Here is a 21348-nt window from a genome sequence, read left to right on the forward strand (position 1 = left end):
GAAGTGTGAACTGTTTTAGTGGAGCCATGCTCCCTCATAAGGCTTATTTATTTGTTTGTTTGCTTATATGTTTATTTTTGTAAGGTGGTCTTTTGTGCTGGTTGAAATTTGGTTGATAACATAACTGCAATAAAGTAGCCTAATAGCCTAGTTAACAATTACTTGTTTAGATAGTATACATAATATTATTTTGGCACTTACAGGCTATAGTTTGACAGAATGTTTAAGTGCAACATACCATGGGAACTCAGTCTACCTAAACATTTTCTTATATTGATATTGTTTTTTTCTTTCATCATGTTCTTAATTTAATCTGTGCCACGCATCTCTTGGATTATGTGAAGGCCAGGTTTTTCCATCACTTGTCATTAGAACCCATTTTACACATGGCTCTTGATTCTGACTTGCACTTATTATGAAAATGTAGTTCTTAAACAATAAAACGTGATAAATTAATGTAAGTTTAAAAGATTTTAATATATGTAAGTGTTGGTGCAAGATTATGTTTTCTCCTTTTTTCATCAGTCTTTTTAGTTTTAATATGTTCGATTAGATAATGTTCGACTGAATGTTTAAAGTGGCAGTTTCTCAACAGAATTGTACCTGCTAGTTTTAGTAACTGGGGGGTTACCACCCCAACTACCCCCCCCACCCCCCCAAACTACAGGTATATTGAATTGTCTGAGAGTTACAATGAAAATGCCATAATAATGAATTGTTCACAAGACACCCAGAGGCTCACCACAAAGTGAGCGTGTGTTCAGTGTCCCAGACAGACCTTTATATACAGATCATGGGTCCTGATGACACACCTGACTCATACTGAATAGAAGACCTTCCCTGCACCTGCGTCTTGAAAGTCTATTTTATTTATAAGCTTATATATATATATTAGGTATATATATATATATATATATGTATTATATTATTAATATATATATATATATCTGTTATATATATATATATGTATATTTGCACGCAAATGTTACTAAATATGGCATTAAAAGTATAAAAGTCACAGTTTTTATAAAGTAACACTGTCCAACAGCGACACCCGCAAGTAAAGTTACAGCAGAGGCTTGCCTCCCTTCAGTCCATAGACTTTCAGCAGAGACCCCTTAGTGGGCCATTGGTTTTTGGGAATGAATGGGGGAAAGTAAAGTGAGAGAGGAGGCAAAACCTCCATCCCGCTATAATTGGATATGATCGGTTACGATTGAATGTCATTGGTTTGTGCGATAAATCCCGATTCTTGTTTTCGTGCAAGCTCTCGGCCTGAATGAAGAAAATTATGCCTTTATTGACTAATTATAAATTAATTATAAACTCTCCTGCTTAGATACAACTACTTAATATAAAAACAAAAAAAAACCTGAAAACATCATAAAAAATTAAAACTACATAACATTCAATTTAATAAAAAGCATAATAAAAAGAAAGATATATCTTTGTGTCTGTGGCAGTGTTTACAGAGCTTTTAAAATGATGATCTAAAAATAAATTGACTATTAAAAAGAACAGTTGAAGATCAGTTCACAAATAAAAAAATATTGGTAACATTTTACAATAAGGTGTCATTTCATTTATTAACTAACTTGAACAAACAATGAACATTTATTACAGTATTTATTCATCTTTGTTTACAGAGTATACAGTAAATACAAATACAGTTGTTCATTGTTAGTTCATGTAAGTTCACAGTGCATAAACTAATGTTAACAAACACAACTTTTGATTTTAATAATGCATTAGTAAATGTTAAAATGAATATTAACTAAGCATAATAAATTCTGTTGAAGTAGGCTTAGTTCATGCTACTAAAGTAGTTAACTAATGTAACCTTATTGTAAATTGTTTCCAAAATATTGTTCAAATTGTTACTGCCTTTAGTTATTATTTTGGAATAAATGTAATTATGCATAAAAACACTATGAAATGTATAATTAGTATTAAAATATTAAATAAAATAAAAATAATATGAATAAAATACCAAATAGAATTATATTTGTTCTCTTTTGTAATATTTAACTAGAAAAATGTGACAATGTATATACACTGACACTTGAAAGTTTGTGAACCCCTTGCAGAATCTGTGAAAATGTGAGTAATTTTATTAAAATAAGAGAGATCATACAAAATGCATGTTATTTTTTATTAAGTACTGTCCTAAGATATTTTACATAAAATATGTTTACATTTAGTCCACAAGACGAATTTATGTATATATACAGTACAGGTCAAAAGTTTGGAAACATTACTATTTTTAATGTTTTTGAAAGAAGTTTCTTCTGCTCATCAAGCCTGCATTTATTTGATCAAAAATACAGAAAAAAATGTAATATTGTGATAATAATTGTTTTTAAATTTATTATACTTTAGCTGAATTTTTTAGGATCATTATAACATGATCCTTTAGAAATCCACAAAAAGTTGAATTTATATTTTTTCATGATAATTTTTTTTAGGATTGAATAAAAAAAGTAAAAAAAAAAAAAAAAAAAAGCTATGTTTTAAAATATCAAAATAACAATATACACTTCAGTAATTTGGGGTGAAAAAAAATCCTTTGATTGATTAAAGAAAATATATTATTAGAATATGCGTTAGACTTTTTTTTGTTTTTTTGAATAAATGCAGTTCTTTTTAATTCATCAATATATTAGACAGCAGAACTGTTTCCAAACTCATAATAAATCAGAATATTAGAATGATTTCTAAATGTCATGTGATAGACTGGATGTTATGATGGGTTGCTAATGATGCACGAGGAATAAATTTTTTTTTTTTAAGTATATTCAAATAGAAAACTATTATTTTAAGTTGTAATAATATTTCACAATATTACTGTTTTTTTCTGTATGAATGGTTAAAAACATGTAATGCCAAACTTTTGGTCTGTCAGAAAAATCCTCCCTTGGTCTTATACTAGCGTGTGGTTACCTGCCAGATCATGTTTGTGATGGTTGCTCACGAGTACTTGTTTGTTTGCATTAAACTTTTTCTTCAGAGACTCTTCATAAAACAGCTGCAGTTGAAATTTAAAAAAAAACACTTTCCAGAAATGACTGTATGATTTTTAGATCATTTTAGAACAAAAGAATCTTCATAAAACAGCTGCAGTTGAAATGTAAATTAGAATAAGTCAAGGCTATAGAGAGCAACTTAGCCGAGAATAAGAAATTTGACATCTACTGAATAAATTTGCAATAAATTGACATCACAATATGTTCAGAGACACTATTTTAGCAGCCACTTAGGCCTTTTTTGGCAGCTTTACATTCAAAGATGTGAATTGTCTGGAAAATGTTGATGTTGGTATTGAAAAGTTGAAGATTTAATTTTGCAGCAGTTAAACTGTCGCAGATTATTGCATTAGAATACTTTTGACAATGCAGTAGGCAGAATCACTTAAGAAATAGTTCACCAAAAAAACAATTGGTTCTCACATATTTTTTCACTTTACAATACATTAATTGATCAACTAGAGTTGTGTGAATTACTTGTGGATTATTGTGATCTTTTTATCGGCTGTTTAAACTCTCATTCTGACGGCACCCATTCACTGCAGAGGATCCATTGGTGAGCAAGTGATGTAATACTAACTTTCTCCAAATTTGTTCGATGAAGAATAATAAAACGTATCTACATCTTGGATAGCTTGAGGCTAAGTAAATTTTTATTTATGTCTGAACTATTCCTTTAAAGTCAAGGTAACATAGTAAAACCAAGTAAATAAGTTTAAAATACAAAGGAAAAAACAGAGATACCCATATTCAGACGTCATATTGTAAACCTTTTGTAAAAATGTTTCCCACAACACTAGAATTTCCTTTGTGCTGCTAATTGTCCTCATCCTAAATGCACAGCTGTTTATGAGGCATGTAGAAGTCCAAGCGGTAGCCTTTCCAAGCGGTAGCCTTTGTGAAGCGGTTCCAGCCTTGCTGCAGCACTTCCCTGTTGCCACATTTTCAAATAAAGGGTTTTCAGACGCTGGCCCCGGCAGTACCTTCAGAAAAATCTGACAGGGGAACCACTCACAGGTTTATCTGTAACTGCAGGCGCAGGGGGTCTGCCCCAGGGTCTGCAGGGGAGCTGCTCTTAGTAAAAACACCAAACTCTGCAAGTCAGTAACATTCAAACTCTGAGGAAAGACATCAAATATTGAACCTTCAACCCCTGTTAAGAGAAAAAGACTTTGTTAAAAGGCCCAGCATGCAATCATGGTCATTTTCAAAAATAAATAATAGTTTAAAAATCTAATTTTGACAGGGAAATTTTTTTTTGCTCTTGGCACAAAACAAACTGAATGTAAATAATATAGAGAAGGGATGGTAAGATTCACCGATTCGCATCGGTGCATCCGCATAAAAGATAACGATGCGATGCAAAAGTGTGCATCAAATACAAGTATCACGATGCATCGTTTCTAACATATTTGCATCAGGAAAAAACGATTTATTTAGATATAATTATTAGTAGATCTGCTATACTTTTATTATTTAGGAATTGACCAATAATTTGTGACCAGTATTTTATATGTAGATTGATTTCTCCTCTCTAAACTGTTTCTTAAGCGCATTCTCTCATCATCACTGCTGCTACGTGAATATGACATATCACAGCACTACAGAGACTGAGGCGTGTCCTAAGAGTCACATAGAATATAGATCAACATGACTGTCTGTCTGAACCAAAGAAATAATAATAAAAGAAAAGACTCACGTTGAGCACTGCATTCATAGTGAACTGTTCCACACTACATCTCTCGTCCGCACTTCGCACCACATGAGGGTTTTTCTGTTGGGTTCACACAAAAACGTCTCAGGGCATAAGGTTAATACTAAGAAACAAAACACAAAAATACTGACATTAAACAATCAATGGTTCAATTATTCTCTCCCTGCTGATTATCAATACATAATGTATGACTTTCTTTGTGACTAACATTTATTCCTGTGCTATGCATTGGGCATTTTGAAAAAAAAAAGAAGAAGTTATCTTTGTCCACACTCCAAAAAAAAAAAAAAAAAAAAAAAAAACAAAAACATAATTTTAAATACAACAATCTGAGTGAATGACGACAGAATTTTAATTTTGGGGTGAACTATCTCTTTAAGCCACAACCAGCATGAAAGCTAGCTTAAGCTGGTCTTTTCAGCAAGGTGCCACAGATGCTGCTTTAAAATTCTTTAAATTTTGACCTGCCTCAATTGGGATGATGTTCCAGATTGGCCCTTCTCTGGCTCCCCAAGCACCAGTGCATGAAAGATCTTCACATGCTGTTAGAAAAAAGAAAGAAAGAAAGAACGAAAGAAAGAAAGAAAATGTGCACTTAGACACACAGTCATAAGACAAACCTACATTTTATCAGTGAATTAGGGAGTGTATTACCAGGATGTCTTTCCTATGAAATTACAGGATATGCAAATTGGAAGAACAGGCTCACATACAGTATACAGACTGTCCATAGTGTGCATAATTATTAGGTATGATATTCTGATATGATATTTTTTTTTCCCAAGCACATTTTACCAATTCCAAACCACATCAATCTTAATAACTGCTATTGATTTAGTATTTAATCATTTATGAGTGATATATAATTGTCCATGAAGGCTGGAAGTGAAAAACTCCTTAAAGATTTTTTAGGCATTTTTTCTTTTATAGATAAAATGAGCCAAACAAAAAGAGGTTTAACCCAGAATATCAAAAGTTATTAAATTCACATGAGAAATATTCAAAACTAATGTAATACAGAAATTGCAAAATGCTCACTGGGACACCGGGGTCAGAAAAAACAGGTGGAGAAGAAAAGACGCAAATATCATCAGAATATCACCGTGCCTAATAATTATCCATGCGGTGTATATTATTTTCCAGAAAAAAATAAAAATTAATCCTTAAATAATATGCATTTACTTGGGATTCATTGGGAAGTTGTTAATGTAAGTTTAATTTTTCTTTTTAAAAATATAAACCCTAACAAATATTATTAGATGTAATAAAGAAAAACTAAAGTACCCATCCCCCCTAAATATCAACACAACAGGCAACCCTTCATGTAATACTCATCCAGATCACAACAACATACATCTCCATCATTAACATCTAGCTCAAAGCAAAATGGATTTACCTTAGAAGCAATTTTTTAAGTTTTACTATATTTTTTTGTATTATTTAAGTTCTATTACTGCTCCCCGGGCGCCGCAGCATAAAAATGGCTGCCCACTGCTCTGGGTGTGTGCTCACATTGTGTGTGTGTGTGTTCACTGCTCTGTGTGTGTGCACTTCGGATGGGTTAAATGCAGAGCACGAATTCTGAGTATGGGTCACCATACTTGGCTGAATGTCACGTCACTTTCACTTTAATAAAGAATTATAAATAATTAATGTGAACAAATAATTTTATAGACTGGGAGAGGCATCCGAATTCCAAAAGTTACTTGTTATACAATTTTTTAAAGCCTTTATTTTGTGAACACTAAAACAAAATAGAGACCCCTGTCTATAAACAGACCAGCATCTCAAGCGTAACCTCTTACCATGACCCTGAGCATCAGCAGATCCACTTCTCCCATATGCACATAACCAAGAATACAGCCTCTCTTTCATGACAACAATACTGCTTTTCTTTGCCTCTGTCCTAGTGGTAACTGCACTACAGCATTCACACTGAATATGACTGGAGCAGTGTGAACATCAGCTAGAAAACAGGCTTGTTTTCCTCAAAAAACTAGGAGAATAGACTTTGTTTTTAAAAGGTCTGGTAGTTTCAGTGCCAGTTTCAGAAAAATTGGCATTGCTTCACTAAAAGCTAATGGCTTCTTGAATGTAGAGAGGAATGTGTGTGTGATGCTCAAATTGTTGTGAGGCCATCAAAATGACACTATATGGAGTGGGAGGAAGTACTTCATAGACACAATGTTTTCAAGACAGCAAGGACCTGATAGATGAGATTAGTCATAACTGCTACTTTTAAAAGAATATTTTGGGTTCAGTACAGCTCAGTCGGCAGCATTTGTGGCATAATATTGATCACACCAAAAAAATAACTTTGATTTGTCACAACTCTTATACAGAAAATGTTAGTATTGGATATTTTCCTCACAATAATCATGTTAACACATACAGTACCGTTTATATCTAGTAGCTAAAGTCTTAAAACATTAAGTATTTTAATGTTTAAAAACTGGCCCTGTTCACTTCCATTCCAAGTGCCTCACTCTAACCTAATACTGCCAAATCTGTGTTTTCCAGCAGAATTTTGGGATACTTTTATACTGTTTCCAAGGTTTTTTTTGTCTGTGGGCTGAACCAAGCCAGTTTTAAAAACCAATGTAGCAGGTTTTGTTACGCAGACCTGGCAAACCTGCTGTAACCTAAATATTTTTTTGCAACCTATAAGTAATTTTGTGGTAATCAATACTATGCGAACAATAACTTGTACTGAACCCAGAACATTCTTTTAAATGCATTCAAATCATGTGCTTTAATGTTTAGAGGTAATTAGTGCAAAAACTCCTTTAAATCACAATTGGAAAAATTATGACGTTATATAATATACAATCATGGATGTTCCATGCTGTGTTTCTTTGGCTGCTTTGCATATTGCATAATGTTTCCCATACAGTCCACAGCATGACTTTGGCTGTATGACAACTGGCAACTGGCAGCTTTATTTCATCCAACTTTCCATGGATGAAAGAAAACAGACAAAATAAAATGTGAATCTGTAAAAATGTTTCTACATTTAAGTAAAAAAAAAAAACTGCACTTTCAGAGTGCAAAAGTATTGTAAATTTTATGGCCAAAATATGATTTTCAGATAGTAATTTACATCAGCACAAACAAATCCATCTGTTATATAGATGACTCAATATAAATCTAACAAAGCCACTTTAAAGTCCTCTCAAACCTTTAAAATAACATTCAAGCTGATAAATGCATGTATTGTGTGATTCATAAAAGTAGATCTTATGTCTCACTGAAAAGCATTTTAAAAGCTCTGTTATTAAACCTAGTGATGGTAAGTAGTGCCATCTAGGTTTTTATATCACCATTTTAAAAAGTACCATGGTGCAGCATCAGATGGTAATACCATGGTATGTTGATGCTGTTGATACAGCACCATAATAGCAAATGATGCTATCATAATGATATTCATTTACCATAATAGAAAAATATAGGCTAACACTTTATTTTAAGGCCTCCTTCTTACATGTTACATGTACTTACTATTATAATAACAATAAATCATGCATAATTACATGCAAGTAACCCTAAGCCAAACCCTAACCATATACTAAGTACATTAATTAATATTACTCAGTACTTAAATGTCAAATTACACTGTAACAATGACACCTTAAAATAAAGTGTAACAAAAACAACAACAACAACAACAACAACAACAACAACCTTACAAAATCTACCAAAATGTATCATGGTAAGTCTATGTTTTTGGAATATACCATATATTTTGAAACTGTACTTTTCAGAAAAATGCAACATGCATCAGATAATAATGGTACTCTGAGACACCATAGTATTGAATTTTATTTAGCAGAGTATTTACTTTAGTATTACTTATATACTTAGTATCGTGCACATCCAAAAAACAAAAAAACAAACAAAAAAAACCCCTTGACTTATAGTAGGCTAATACAGCTGTATTGCAGGGCTGCATTGGGATATCAAGGTGCAAGTCTTTGATTATTTTCAAGTTCAATCACAGCTGTGTTGAATTTATACTCACGCGCTTAAAATCAGACAGGAATGTGATGAGACTCACATCTGTCTGCCTGAACTCCACTGTTATAATGTCCTTCTCACTATCCGCCTCTAATAGCTGCTCCATTATTTGACCAATCGTCGAGACGAACAAGCACCATCAACTGTGAGCAAACACTTACTGATAATAGCAGTGTAAACACAACGAACGCTATCTGGACTAAAGTCACTTGCCTTCGTTACAAAGGACACCAAGGATCTGAACTCATTTCACTAGTTCATGCTATCATATTATTAATGAAATGCGTATTTGGCGTGCTGTCCAGGGAAGGGCTCCGAGCTGGGGAAGGGCCCGAACCTAGAGTATCCCCGAGCTGGGGAAGGGCCCGAACCTAGAGAACCCCCCCACCCTTCCCCGTCTAGCTGTAAAGTGAAATTGGAGTGAGGCGTTTGGGTGGAGGAGGGATGCTAATAAACCGTCAATGGATAGAGGTAAGTCAGCGGTATTTATGCTGTGGTATTGATTACTTGATTGTGGTCCACCGGTGTTGATTAGGCTAATTATCTGACGCGCTCCTCCCGAACCTTGTTAATAAAACATAATTTAACACAACAACGGGGCATATCGTCAGAGTAAATTACTTAAAACGTATAAACTTAAATTATACACAAACAGTCTCTTTTTAAAAGCCTTCTCTCTATACTTTTTTTCTGTTCGTTGAACTACAAACTATTAAAGAAAGCTCCTGTATTCCCATCACTTCCTCTGAACTTTAGTAATTTGGCTAAAGGCGCCTCAGGCTCCCCTGCATGGGGCCACTTCTTAAAGGCACAGGCTCAAATTTCAAGACTGAAATAACCTCTTCTGAACTTACCATAGGAAGGAGGATCATAAGAAATTTCATTATTTTTGTTTCAAGTTAGCCCTAGTTTTATAACCCATTAAATATAATGCCACATATAAACCTAGGGCATGCACACTGGTTTATATTTTCATAAAAACATAGCCTAATTTTTTATATATTTTTAAAAATGTATTTAAATATGGTGTTGTTATTGTTGTTTTTCCATTAGACAATAATAAAGTTAAACCTGTCAAATAATATAAAGTTTAGTACCCTGTAAATTATATTATATACTTCCATCTCTTTCATCAAATAGGTTTTTTAAATATCTTTCCCCAATACTTTTTAAAATTAATACCAAAAAATGCATCTCATTCACAGATTTGCCAACAATAAGATGCCACAAGGATGCGCTGTTTCTACGTGTATTTAGCTTTGATTTAAAAGAAAACAGGCATCCTTGTAGCGCGGATGATACAGAAGAGCACACACAGCATACGGTGATATAGAGAGACACAGAGGAGACTGTTGATAAAGGAATTGTTTAATAAAGTCATTATTTTTGTTTTCTTCGCTTGCAAAAAGTGTTCCCGCCGCTTCATATAACCCAGATTGCACGTCTGATGGCAGATGGAAGATAGAGATGGAATATTCTGACGACGACTTTTTCATACCTTTTATGGGCCTTGACACTGTTATTTACTTGGCAGTCTATGGGACAGTCACAGGCCTCCCGGTTTTCATCCAAAATATCTTAAATTGTGTTCTGAAGACGAACTGAGCTTTTATGGGTTTGGAACGACATGGGGGTAAGTGATTAATGACAACATTTTCATTTTGGGGTGGAGTATCCCTTTAAGTTTAAAGAACACTAAAACAGAAATTGTTGATTTTCATAAGATGGAGAAAGCTGTGAAAAGCCTCCAATTGTGGCCCATAAAGGTAATGCAAATATAATATTTATCGTATATCCCTTACCTATTGCACATTGTATCAGAAAAAGAAAGAATAAATAAAAGAAACTCCTAATGTTTGTTATTTTTCATTGCAGACAATTGCAGTCCATATTTACTGTGTGTCTTGGATTGATGTTTGGATTAGCTATTTCTGATGATTTTATACCCCTTGCATTTCTTGTATGTTTTTCAAGGTAATAGGAAACATCATCATGAAAACAGTATGTGAGAAAAGTATTTCATTCACTGCTTCCTTAAAGCTGTAATTCTGTAAATGACGGCTGTGTAAAAACTGTCACATCCAGATGCAGAGATGACAGAGCGCAACAGACATGTCTCTTTCACCTGCAGCCCTCGAAAACACCTGTACCTTTAAACAGGTGTCTCAGACACATTGCCTTACAAAAGCCTTTCTTGAAACATGCTTCACTGTTTTTCTTCTTCTTCTGGGGATTCATTTCATTTTAAAGAAAAAGAAATAAATATTTTACAGCTTTCTTAGTGGAAAGATGTGAATTTGTACATTCCCACTACATTCCCACTAAAAAAAAAATACATAATCACAACACCAAATTTTGACATATTCATGATTAATGTATATTTTATTGGTTTGCTTTCTTTTTTAAAATTCATTTGTAAGGTTTTCTGTTGGAACAATGCTCCACATTTTCCTGAGTTATTACTAAATACATTTTATTAATAGCTGCCTTAGTGAAATCAGTTTCTGCAAAACTCACTCAGTGCCAAAGTTAAAAATAGTACATACCAAAGTATAAATCAATATGTTGTCATATAATGCCATTATCTGATCAAGCATCTTCAAGTTATAAATCTTGACTGCTCATTTCTGAAAAGTGTTTATTTTAGTCTAGCCTGTGACAATAAAACAATATTTCAGGACCAAGCACTTCATCTCAATAGTGCAAACATCTGTGAAGAATAATTAGACCAGCAAAATTAACAGAATCAGTCATCTTGACCCACTCTTTACTACTGATGACCGCCTTTTCTGGACATTCTTGATGTCTCAATACACAGAAGGGGGTCCAACGCTCTCCTTCAGAAATTGGGTGCTTGGAGAGCCCAAACAGTTAAAAACCTCAGTTTTCAGGAAACTGGGAGCTGGGTTAGCCTGAGAACCCTAAAGGAAATAAACAAGACAGTGAGTCAAATTATTTATTTTTTTGCCCATTCAATGATAGTCTGTTTCACTACATGGACAAAGGCAGGTGAAATACTCTTCAGTATATCATTGATTAAAAGTCCTAGAGGTTTGGAAGAACATGATGGTAACTGACAAGTAAATGATGACAGAATTTTTATTTTTGGGTGAATTATCCCTTTAACTCAAATCTGAAGAATCTGAAGTATGAACGACTTCTATAGTTGTTTCAATAAACGTTCAAATGTTTTGAATGTTCTTCCTTCATACCATAAAAGAAGCAAGTCGCCTATTTCTTCTTTCCACCTAAAGACATACTCTCTGTTTTCTTCTTCTGTGCCTGAAAAGACAGCAAACCATAATGCAAGTATCTTACAATCTTAAATGAAGTAAATGGTTTCATGAAGAACCTTTAACATCCATGGAACCTTTCCATTTCATTCCATTCTTTATAGTCGAAAAAGTTTCTTTAGATTTATTGTCTTTCACACTAAGAGAAAAATGCTTCTTTTAAGAAAAGTTTCTTTTAAGAAATGGTTCTTCTAAGGAATCACCCTTTTTGGAATTTGCACCTTCTGATTTGCATTCTGGACACAAGGCCACTGCTTCCTCTACATGCTCAGTTTGTTACCTCTGACATTGCATCATCTATCTGCTTGAGTTCTTCATAGTGATCACGGGAGTCCCTCAAAGGCTGCACCATGATCTCCTCAATCTGTGGAAAGAGCTGAACACAGACACAGTATTTCTATATGTTACGTAACTTCAGTTCAAAGTTTCAGTTCACGTCAGTCTGTATAACTGGTGTACAAACCTTCATGACCGTCTCAAACATTGGGATGAGGACGAATTTAATGAAGCCAATTTGTGCCGTTGGTTTGGTGACTTTATCACGATCCATAAATGGAGGAACATCAAAACCTTCTCACTCACTCTCCCAAAACAAACCAAAACAAACCAAAACGCAAACTATAACATACAATGGAGTCCAAAGGGTTGATCAGATCAAAATCTTCTATAGGAAGTTCTATCAGAAAGTTGTATGTTAAACAAAGGAAATTAAATATTTAGGGGTGTCCACGCTGATTAAAAGAAAAGCAAAGAAACATAGTAACCCCAAACTTTTGAATGGTAATATAAGTAAATTTCGAAATAATAGAAGCATAATAATAAGCCTTTTACCATATTCATTTTCAAAGCACTTGTAAGCAGAAGCTGCATGTATTGAGGTACCTGGATGAAGTACTCCTCCAGGAGACAGTCCACCCACGGCTCTGCCACCTCGGTGGGTCTGACCTCGTTGGAGATGTCACAACACTTGATCAACACCATCTTCAGCTGTAAAGACACAGAATATCTAATACAAGGCAAAGCCATCAAGTTTTTAGCATGCAATTGAATTCATAGCAGGAAACACATACGCATTTAACATGCTCCTCATTGGTAAAGTCAAAGTTGTCCACTTTCTGTTTGAAGGAGTCCAGTATCTCTCCGTGCCTGGCCATATCTGTGGCCAGGATAAGAGTAATGATCGCCTACAACAGAAAAAAAAAAACAAAAAAAGAATTCCGGATTGTTTAGCATGGCCAGCAGATTTTTTACTAAAGTCAAACCAAAAATTATTCAGACACTAGATATAATTTTTTATATCTTTTTACTAGTGGGTGGAGGACACTGTAGTTCATTAATGTAAGTAAGGATAGCACATACCCATCTACCAGTAAAAATGATCAAATTATGGTACAAAAATTATTCAGACACTTAGACCTGACCATGTTTTGCTTAAGTTTTTTTTCTTTAATTGCTAATGTGATCTTTTTACACCACAGCCTGAACAAAATTAAGCATTGCTTGGTAATTGGTTGACCTAAATTGGTATACTAACAGCTGACAGCTATTCAGCCTGATTCATTCCATACCTTTCTATCAAAGTTATCTGACATTATCAAGATGAATTTGCTCTGACACAGTGAGTTCTTGTCATATTTTATTACCATTTTCTAAATTAAAGCGACTGTGACTGTGATAATGTGAGAAATGTTGAAGGTGTCTGAATAGATTTTGGTTTGACTGTATAATGTTGGTGATCAGTATGACTTTTTCTGTTACTAAAAATGTTTCTAATAAATGCTGTTCTTTTGGACTTTCCATTCAGCAAAGAATCTTGAAAAAAAATGTATCACAGTTTCCATACAAATATTAGGCAGCAAAGCTGTTTTCAAAATGAATAATAACATTAGATGTATCTTAAAAGCAGCAAATCAGCATATTAGAATGATTTCTGAAGGATCATGTGACACTTAAGACTGAAGTAAATGATGCTGAAAATTCAGCTTTGCCATCACAAGAATAAATTACATTTTAAAATACATTGAAATATTACTTCACAATATTACTATTTTCACTGTATTTTGGATCAAATAATGGATCAAATAAGGCTGCCTTGGTGTGCATAAGAGACTTCTTTTTAAAAACCAACAGCAAACCTTTGAACACTAGCGTAACTGGTTTCATGAAGCTATGAATCTGAGCACTATACAGTGTTCCTCTGTGTAGAAATGGCATCTGCAGCATGAAGTGTACATATGGTGGACTGGAAGTACCTGTCGTATCTGTTTGAAGGAGTCAGGCTCCACGTTGGCGAATATGTTGCACTCGGGCATAGAGATGATCTGGAAGGCCACAGCACAGTGATGGTTCTCCAGTGGAGAGATGTCATTATAGCGCACGGCCAGCTCAGTGCGAGCATTAATCTGATACCTGGTTGCAGAGGGCAAAAATTTGAGCAGTTCCTACTGTATTAATTCTAGATACATTGGCAAACTGCTGCATATGATAAGACAGTCTGTGTTGTCAGTGGTATTGGTCTCTGAGAGGGTGGACATGTCAGTGACATACGTGTTGTTGTATCCCGGGTGGTCCAAGTCATGGCACATGGCTGCAGTCATCAAAATACACATGTCTGTCATAGTCAGCCTCTCCTAAGGAACAAAAGCAAGTAGTGTGTTGATCTGACAAATGCACACAAGCACACTCTCCTGAGGACAGAACCTCACCTGAAGGTTACACAGATGGATCATTCCATACATCATCTGGCTCACACAAAAGCAGTGGCGGAAATTGTGGAAAGGGTTGTCACGGTAGTTTTCTTGAATTCCAAGCTTTATTTAGCAGAGATACAGCAGGTGAGTTTAAGTGCTTCAGTTAATTCAGAAAATGAAATATGCAGGAAAGTATATCTTACCAGCCATCTTTTGAGAGTTATGGGGTTAATGTTAAACTCCTTAACCAGTCCAAGGTCATGATACATATACTCCAGACAGCTAAGCATCTGTAGACAGTATTCATTTAATTAACAAACACAATTCACCACATGACCTTTGTGACTGATAAAACAACTAATGCTAATAAGCAAAAAAATATATATATATTTTTTACTACCATTATAGCTGTAGTGTGTTATGCAACATTTAAAGTTTAAATGTACTAAATTGGAACTTCAGCATTACAAATATGTAATTACAAATATACTTAAATACATGACAGAATAGGATAGAAATTATACAACTGATGATAGAAGTGATAGAATTACATTAAAGTGCATTTTGGTTTACTATAAATGCTTGTTGGCAGTACACATTAACCATATTTCAAAGACAATAGAAATAATTATACAATTAAATATAAAGCTGTACTTCAGTCCTACCTGAGTGGGTAATTTTTTTTTTTAATTATTATTTTTTTATTTTTTTTATTTTTTTTTTATTTTTTTACTTAAGTGAAACGCAACTGTAATTCCCTATACCGGGAACTTCTACAAAAATAAAAACATGCATGTCTCAAAATATCTTGAACACAAAAAAAGATGACAAACCTCGTTATGTTCCCAATGCCATACATCAAAGGTAGGCTTTTTCAGAGCCTCTATGGTTTCCTGAGAAAGCGTGTACTGCACAAACACAAAACACACCATTTACTATGATTATAACAGTACTGCAATTATTTTACATTTAGTCATTTTGCAGACGCTTTTATCCAAAGCGACTTACAATTGGGGGATACGTAAGGCGATTCTTCTTAAAGAGGCAAACAGACACAGGAAGTGCTTGTAATACCAAGTTTTAGACATTGTTCAGATAAGTACAAGCTAGAAAGAGAAGGAATAAATAAAGAGAAAGACAGTTCTCTTTCTTTTATGATGAAGTCAAGTAGCTTCGAAAGAGATGAGTTTTCAGCTTTCACTTGAAAACTGTCAGGGGTTCCGCATTCCGGATCATTCCACCAGCCAGGAATGGTGAACGAGAATGTTCTGGAAAGTGATTTTGAGCCTCTCTGTGATGGTATCGCAGACTTCTGGAGGGGATGTAGATAAGTAGTAGTGAGTGGAAGTACTGTAGGAGGGTGCTGAGCCTATGGCTGTTCTATATGCAAGCATCAATGTCTTGAACTTGATGCGAGCCCCAGCCGGTAGGCAGTGCAAGGTGATATATGGTTATATGGAGTTATATGGTATATTTTATATGGTTGCAGTATGTAAGCCAAGAAAAAAAAAAGTTTGTTTGTTTACTTATTTATTTTACCTTTGGGTAGCTTGGGACATCTCGCCTGGGAGACAGTTTCTTCCCATCATCAGTAAAATTGTATTTGCAATTGCAGTTCACTCTGGTTGTAAGAGATAAACAACCAATTAACCAATTTCCTAATGGAATTACAGTGCAAAAAAAATGATAAAATAAAATAAAATAAAATGAGTTGCTCTTACCTCACTCCTCCTCTAGAGGTCATTTCATCCCTTAATTTCTTCAGATCATTTTTACATTTCTCAATTTCCACCACTTTCAGTCCCTCCACTGTACATATACAAAGACTATTAGCTCACAGCATCAGGTGTGAGTTGTGACATGCATTAGCCCTCAGAGAATCACTCACGCTCCACTCTCTTCTCCAGCATGGCTAGTCTGTTGGTCACTTCTGTCTTCAGCTCATTGATCCTGAAAGCCCTGAAACAAATAGAACATTCATTACCATGCACACACTGATCTGAATCATAACATTTACTTTAAAACAAATGCAGTCTCATTTTAACAGAATATGACATACGGCTCACCTGCTGAACTGCTCTGCCACTTGTGACAGGACGTTCTGGAACATGTCTTCCTTCTCTTGAGGGGAAAAAAGTTGTTTATAGGGAATGTTACTGTCAGTTGCATTCATTTCTAATCTAGTTTTACTTAACACATGTAATCGGCATTGCCTTTGGCTAATTAGTTACAATTTAATGAGTACAATTGTTTCCATACCTCCTCCTTGGTTTGTGGAATGAGGCATAACCTTATATAAGTTGCTTGAAACAAAGAAAGAATGAAAGCAAAGCAATGAATGCGCTTTGAATTATTCATTAAATTACAATGATATAATTATTATAACAACAACAACAACAACAACAACAAATGGTATTATTATTACTATGTTGAGTTCTTACTTTGGTGTATTTGCAGGCATGGTGGGGTCAATAGATATCATTGCTCCTTCTGAGTCAATCAGAAGTATAGCCGTGTTTCTGTAGAAACATGAGAACAACCTATCTGAGACACTTTTGAGATGATAATCTGCATTAAACACTTCATATATGAGAAGATACTGACCTGGCAATGTTGGATGATGAACAAAGAAGTTCCTTAATATCACATGGGCTACAGTGTGGACTGAAAATCACCTAAAACATGAGAGATCATACATGACAGCTAAGTGATTAATTTTCTTAATGAGATGATAAAGAAATAGAAATCAAAGGGCATTGTTTGCAAATAATTTACTAATCATGAGTCTTGCTCTCAGTGAGGCACTGAATATGTCATCATGACACTGTGGCTCTAGTGAGCAGGGCTGGATTTGCCCTTGGCAGGTGTCAAAGGCACCTGTCACCCTCAATGACCCTCAATATATTTTTAACACAAGCAGTTATCCCAAAAAAGGGGGCCTATCATAAAAAACATTAAATGATCATAGCCTTTAAGTATAATAATATTAATATTAATAAAATGTTGTCCCTATTATACAAGTAGTTACACTACTAGTAAATTTTTTTTTTAAAGAAAATAAATTAATACTAATTACAATACTAATAAAATGCAATACTAATGAATACAATGAGAATTCATCACTGATGGATTAAATTAATCAAAAGTGACACTAAAGACATTTAAAAGAAAATATTTCTATTTCAAATAAATGCTGCACTTTTGAATTTTTTTATCTCGAGCTAATAATACATAACATTTCATTATATTTTTATTGTATCAATTAAATGCAGCTGTAGTGAGCATAAGATTCTTCTTATGTTCAAAAACATTACAAATCTCACCAACCTCAAAACTGTTAAACAGTACAAACAGAAAACACATCTTACAATCAGTTTTCTGTGATTGAGATTGTCCGTGGTTGCTCTAATAAGTATTTGGACATGTTAGCCTTAAAGTATCAGATACAAAAATGTCAAGCAATGGCATTTATCTTAATGAAAGCCAGGACAAGCATACTTTCATCCAGAATTTTCACTAAAAAAGTTTCAATTTTTGTTTGTCGAACTTTGGTAAACAATATTCATAGATAATGTGATGAATTACTCCTGTGGTTACTCTGAAACATGTGTGAACTTTTAGAGAATTGCTTGAAGCTATTGCCACACCAGTCTATTAAAAATTACTGTAAAAAATTATTCTTTAAAGCTGAAGTTAGTTCAGAGAAGCTCTAGCATCATTTGCTTACTAACCCCATCAGTCCATGACATTCATGCATTTTTATGTGTGCCACCCAATACTTTTTAGGTTCATTGAATGTTTGGATAAAACCCTTAAATATATCTAATAATATGTTTGCAATTGCACTTTTACAATTAAAATGCATCTCATTTTAATCAAATCTTAAACATACAGCTTTTTTATTTGAAATCTTGAGACTCACTCTTTGCACCTTTCCATCCACATCCAGATAAATAGTTTTAGGGGCATAAGATGAAGAACTCGAACCCATGATGACCTCTGATACCAACAGATGACCAACAGATACACAATATCACTATAGCTACCTCCTCAGGAACAGCAAATAACACTTCAAAACAAACAAACAAAATTAGTTACTTTCATTTAATAGGATATAAAGTGGATCTATGGCACTACAACAGGCATTTGTAGAATGATAATTGACAGAGCATAAATAAAACCATACCTCAGCATGTGCCATTAAATCTGGTGCAGCTGCTCACTCCGAGACGCTGATGGATGCGGTCGGCTTCACCATGAGTCACAGCTCTGCCCTTTAAGTAGGCTATCACTCACTCCCCTGCTCTCCAGCGTTGCCAAGGAACTGTTAGAGCAGAGAGCTGACGATGTACTCCATGTCATCTACTGCTTGGAGGTGACACACGTATCCATACAGCACTGCTCCTTTTCATGACACATGCAATATCTATCTACCCAAACTTTCTCAATAAAGAATACTTGGATGCTTGCTGTGTTGTTTACAATTTTCCTTATACTTCATCAATTATGATTAGAAATTTTTAATTTTTTAAAATCTGGATTACGAATTTGAGTACTTGTAATTAGATTAAATTCCATTTTAAAGTATGGACTTTTTTATGGATTACATGATTACATATGATTTACATAATAGCAATACATTATTCATAATTATTGATTCTCCCAAATTCCACTTTTTCATCTTTTAAATTCCCCCCTGCAGTTCCTCCATTCCTAAATAACATTTTTGTCATGTAATTTGGAATCAGTAACAGATTACAATTTGTAAGTAATCTACCCAGCTCTGTATACATACAGTATGTGTTTGTGTATACTGTACTTTAATAATTACACTTAAATGATAAGCAATTATAGACCCATTAGCACTCTTCCAGCAGCTTTAAAAATGGCAGAAAAATGGATTTCTGAACAGATTCAGAAAGATTTTACTCCATTCTCATCGCATCCGGTGCAATTTGGTTTTCTATATCATTCAGCAGAAGCTACGAATTGTTTTCTTTTAGAAAGTATTAAATCGAAATCGGATAAAGGTGGCATGGTTTGAGCTGTTTAACACAGTAAGCATTTGACAGTAAATTATGTAGTTATAATTATTAAGTTATCAAATTAGCATTTTTCAACAAAAGTAATTAAATAGATAAGATCATGTTTAACTGACAGACAACAGTGTGTTTGAGTACTGTAGTTCATACAATTTCACAATTAGTTACTAATTCAGTTGGTGTACCTCAAGGTTCAATATCAGGTCCTTTGTTATTCAGTTTCTATATTAATGACTTGCCTGATGTTTGTGATACAGTTATATACTTGCATACTAAAAGGTAAACTAAAAAAGCAAGCTGCAGAAAAAATAACAACAAAAATTAATAATACTAACAACTTAAAAAAAAAATACATTTACACATCAAAATTATAAAAACTGTATGTACTGTATGTTTTTTTTTTTTTTAATTCTGCAAATAGAGATCTGGACCCAGATGTTACAGCAGCAGGTAGAAGGTTATCAGTAGTACATAAGTATAAATATTTAGGTATACAGTAATAACCACTGAAGCTTAAACGTTTTAGATAAATGCTATGTTTTTTTCACACACAAATTACTGTCTCACCAGTTGGACACAGACAGGTGTGACTACTTTACAACCAATAGAAAGACTTTATAAGCAGGCTTGAAAACATTGGATAAAAGGTCTAATTTATACCATCACTCTATAATCTTAACTAAATATGGGTTTTTATGGGAAAATAAGATAAAATTTGCAGATATTTTTCTTGTGTATACAATTTAGCATGGTATGGTCCCACCTCCAATTAATGAATTTACACAACTACAATTATTTATAAAATACAGTAAATACATGTAATATTGTGTGTTTATTGCGATGTTTAATTAAATTAATGTGTCCTTGCTAAAATAAATATAATTTCTTTCTTTCAAAAAAAAAAAAAAACCTCATTAAAAAATTTTTATTTGGTAGTGTAGATTTTAATCAAAGTGTATAATTTTCATAAATATCAGGTTAGGGCAAACTAAAAATGTTGAAATGTATACATTTATAATTTATTACACTGAAAAAAATGTTTCATTCATCCAATTAAAAAAAGTTAGGGTAATGATTCACATCTATATTTTTTAAATTGAGCCAATGAAAAATAAATAACTTACTCTTAGGGCGATTTATTTTTTCCCCATTGGCTCAAGTTAAAAAATATAGATGTGAATCATTACCCTAAATTTTTTTAATTGGATGAATGAAACATTTTTTTCAGTGTAATTAATCCATTAATTACAAAACTGATTATGTTTTCTGTTGTACAAAACAATGGCGTTATACTTTCATGTTATCTTGTACATTTTTACTGTTTAATTAATAGTTTTTCAATGTTTCTCATGTTTTACTGTTAAGAATTTGTAGTATTTTAACAACCTGCCCCATACAGTACAACATGACCTGGACATTACCTTTTTATAATCAATAAATTAACATAATTTAATAAAGTAACATTATTAATCATAACTGTATATTTGGAAAAAAAACACACCTTAAACTGTCCAGAAAATATTTATCACAGAGCATTATTTTGCAGATATGACTGTTTGCCTTTCACACGAT

The 21348-nt window shown here is 33.6% G+C and overlaps 1 protein-coding gene across 1 annotated transcript; it reads right to left on the reverse strand.

The window, feature by feature from the left end:
- Positions 1 to 11558: 11558 nt before the first annotated feature.
- Positions 11559 to 19080, reverse strand: LOC109058021 (high affinity cGMP-specific 3',5'-cyclic phosphodiesterase 9A-like). Its single transcript, XM_042723402.1, has 18 exons — positions 18921 to 19080; positions 18657 to 18733; positions 17339 to 17409; positions 17176 to 17253; positions 16994 to 17037; positions 16801 to 16855; positions 16623 to 16693; positions 16456 to 16543; positions 16274 to 16355; positions 15568 to 15642; positions 14938 to 15024; positions 14750 to 14854; positions 14592 to 14674; positions 14297 to 14453; positions 13115 to 13228; positions 12816 to 13031; positions 12325 to 12408; positions 11559 to 11672 (listed from the first exon to the last, which is right to left on the reverse strand). Exons 2-18 carry the CDS (start codon positions 18723 to 18725, stop codon positions 11559 to 11561), a joined length of 1593 nt encoding a protein of 530 aa, XP_042579336.1. The 5' UTR covers positions 18726 to 18733; positions 18921 to 19080.
- Positions 19081 to 21348: the final 2268 nt, after the last annotated feature.

The sequence above is a fragment of the Cyprinus carpio genome, chromosome B5 (assembly GCF_018340385.1).
Source record: "Cyprinus carpio isolate SPL01 chromosome B5, ASM1834038v1, whole genome shotgun sequence".
NCBI lineage: Eukaryota > Metazoa > Chordata > Actinopteri > Cypriniformes > Cyprinidae > Cyprinus > Cyprinus carpio.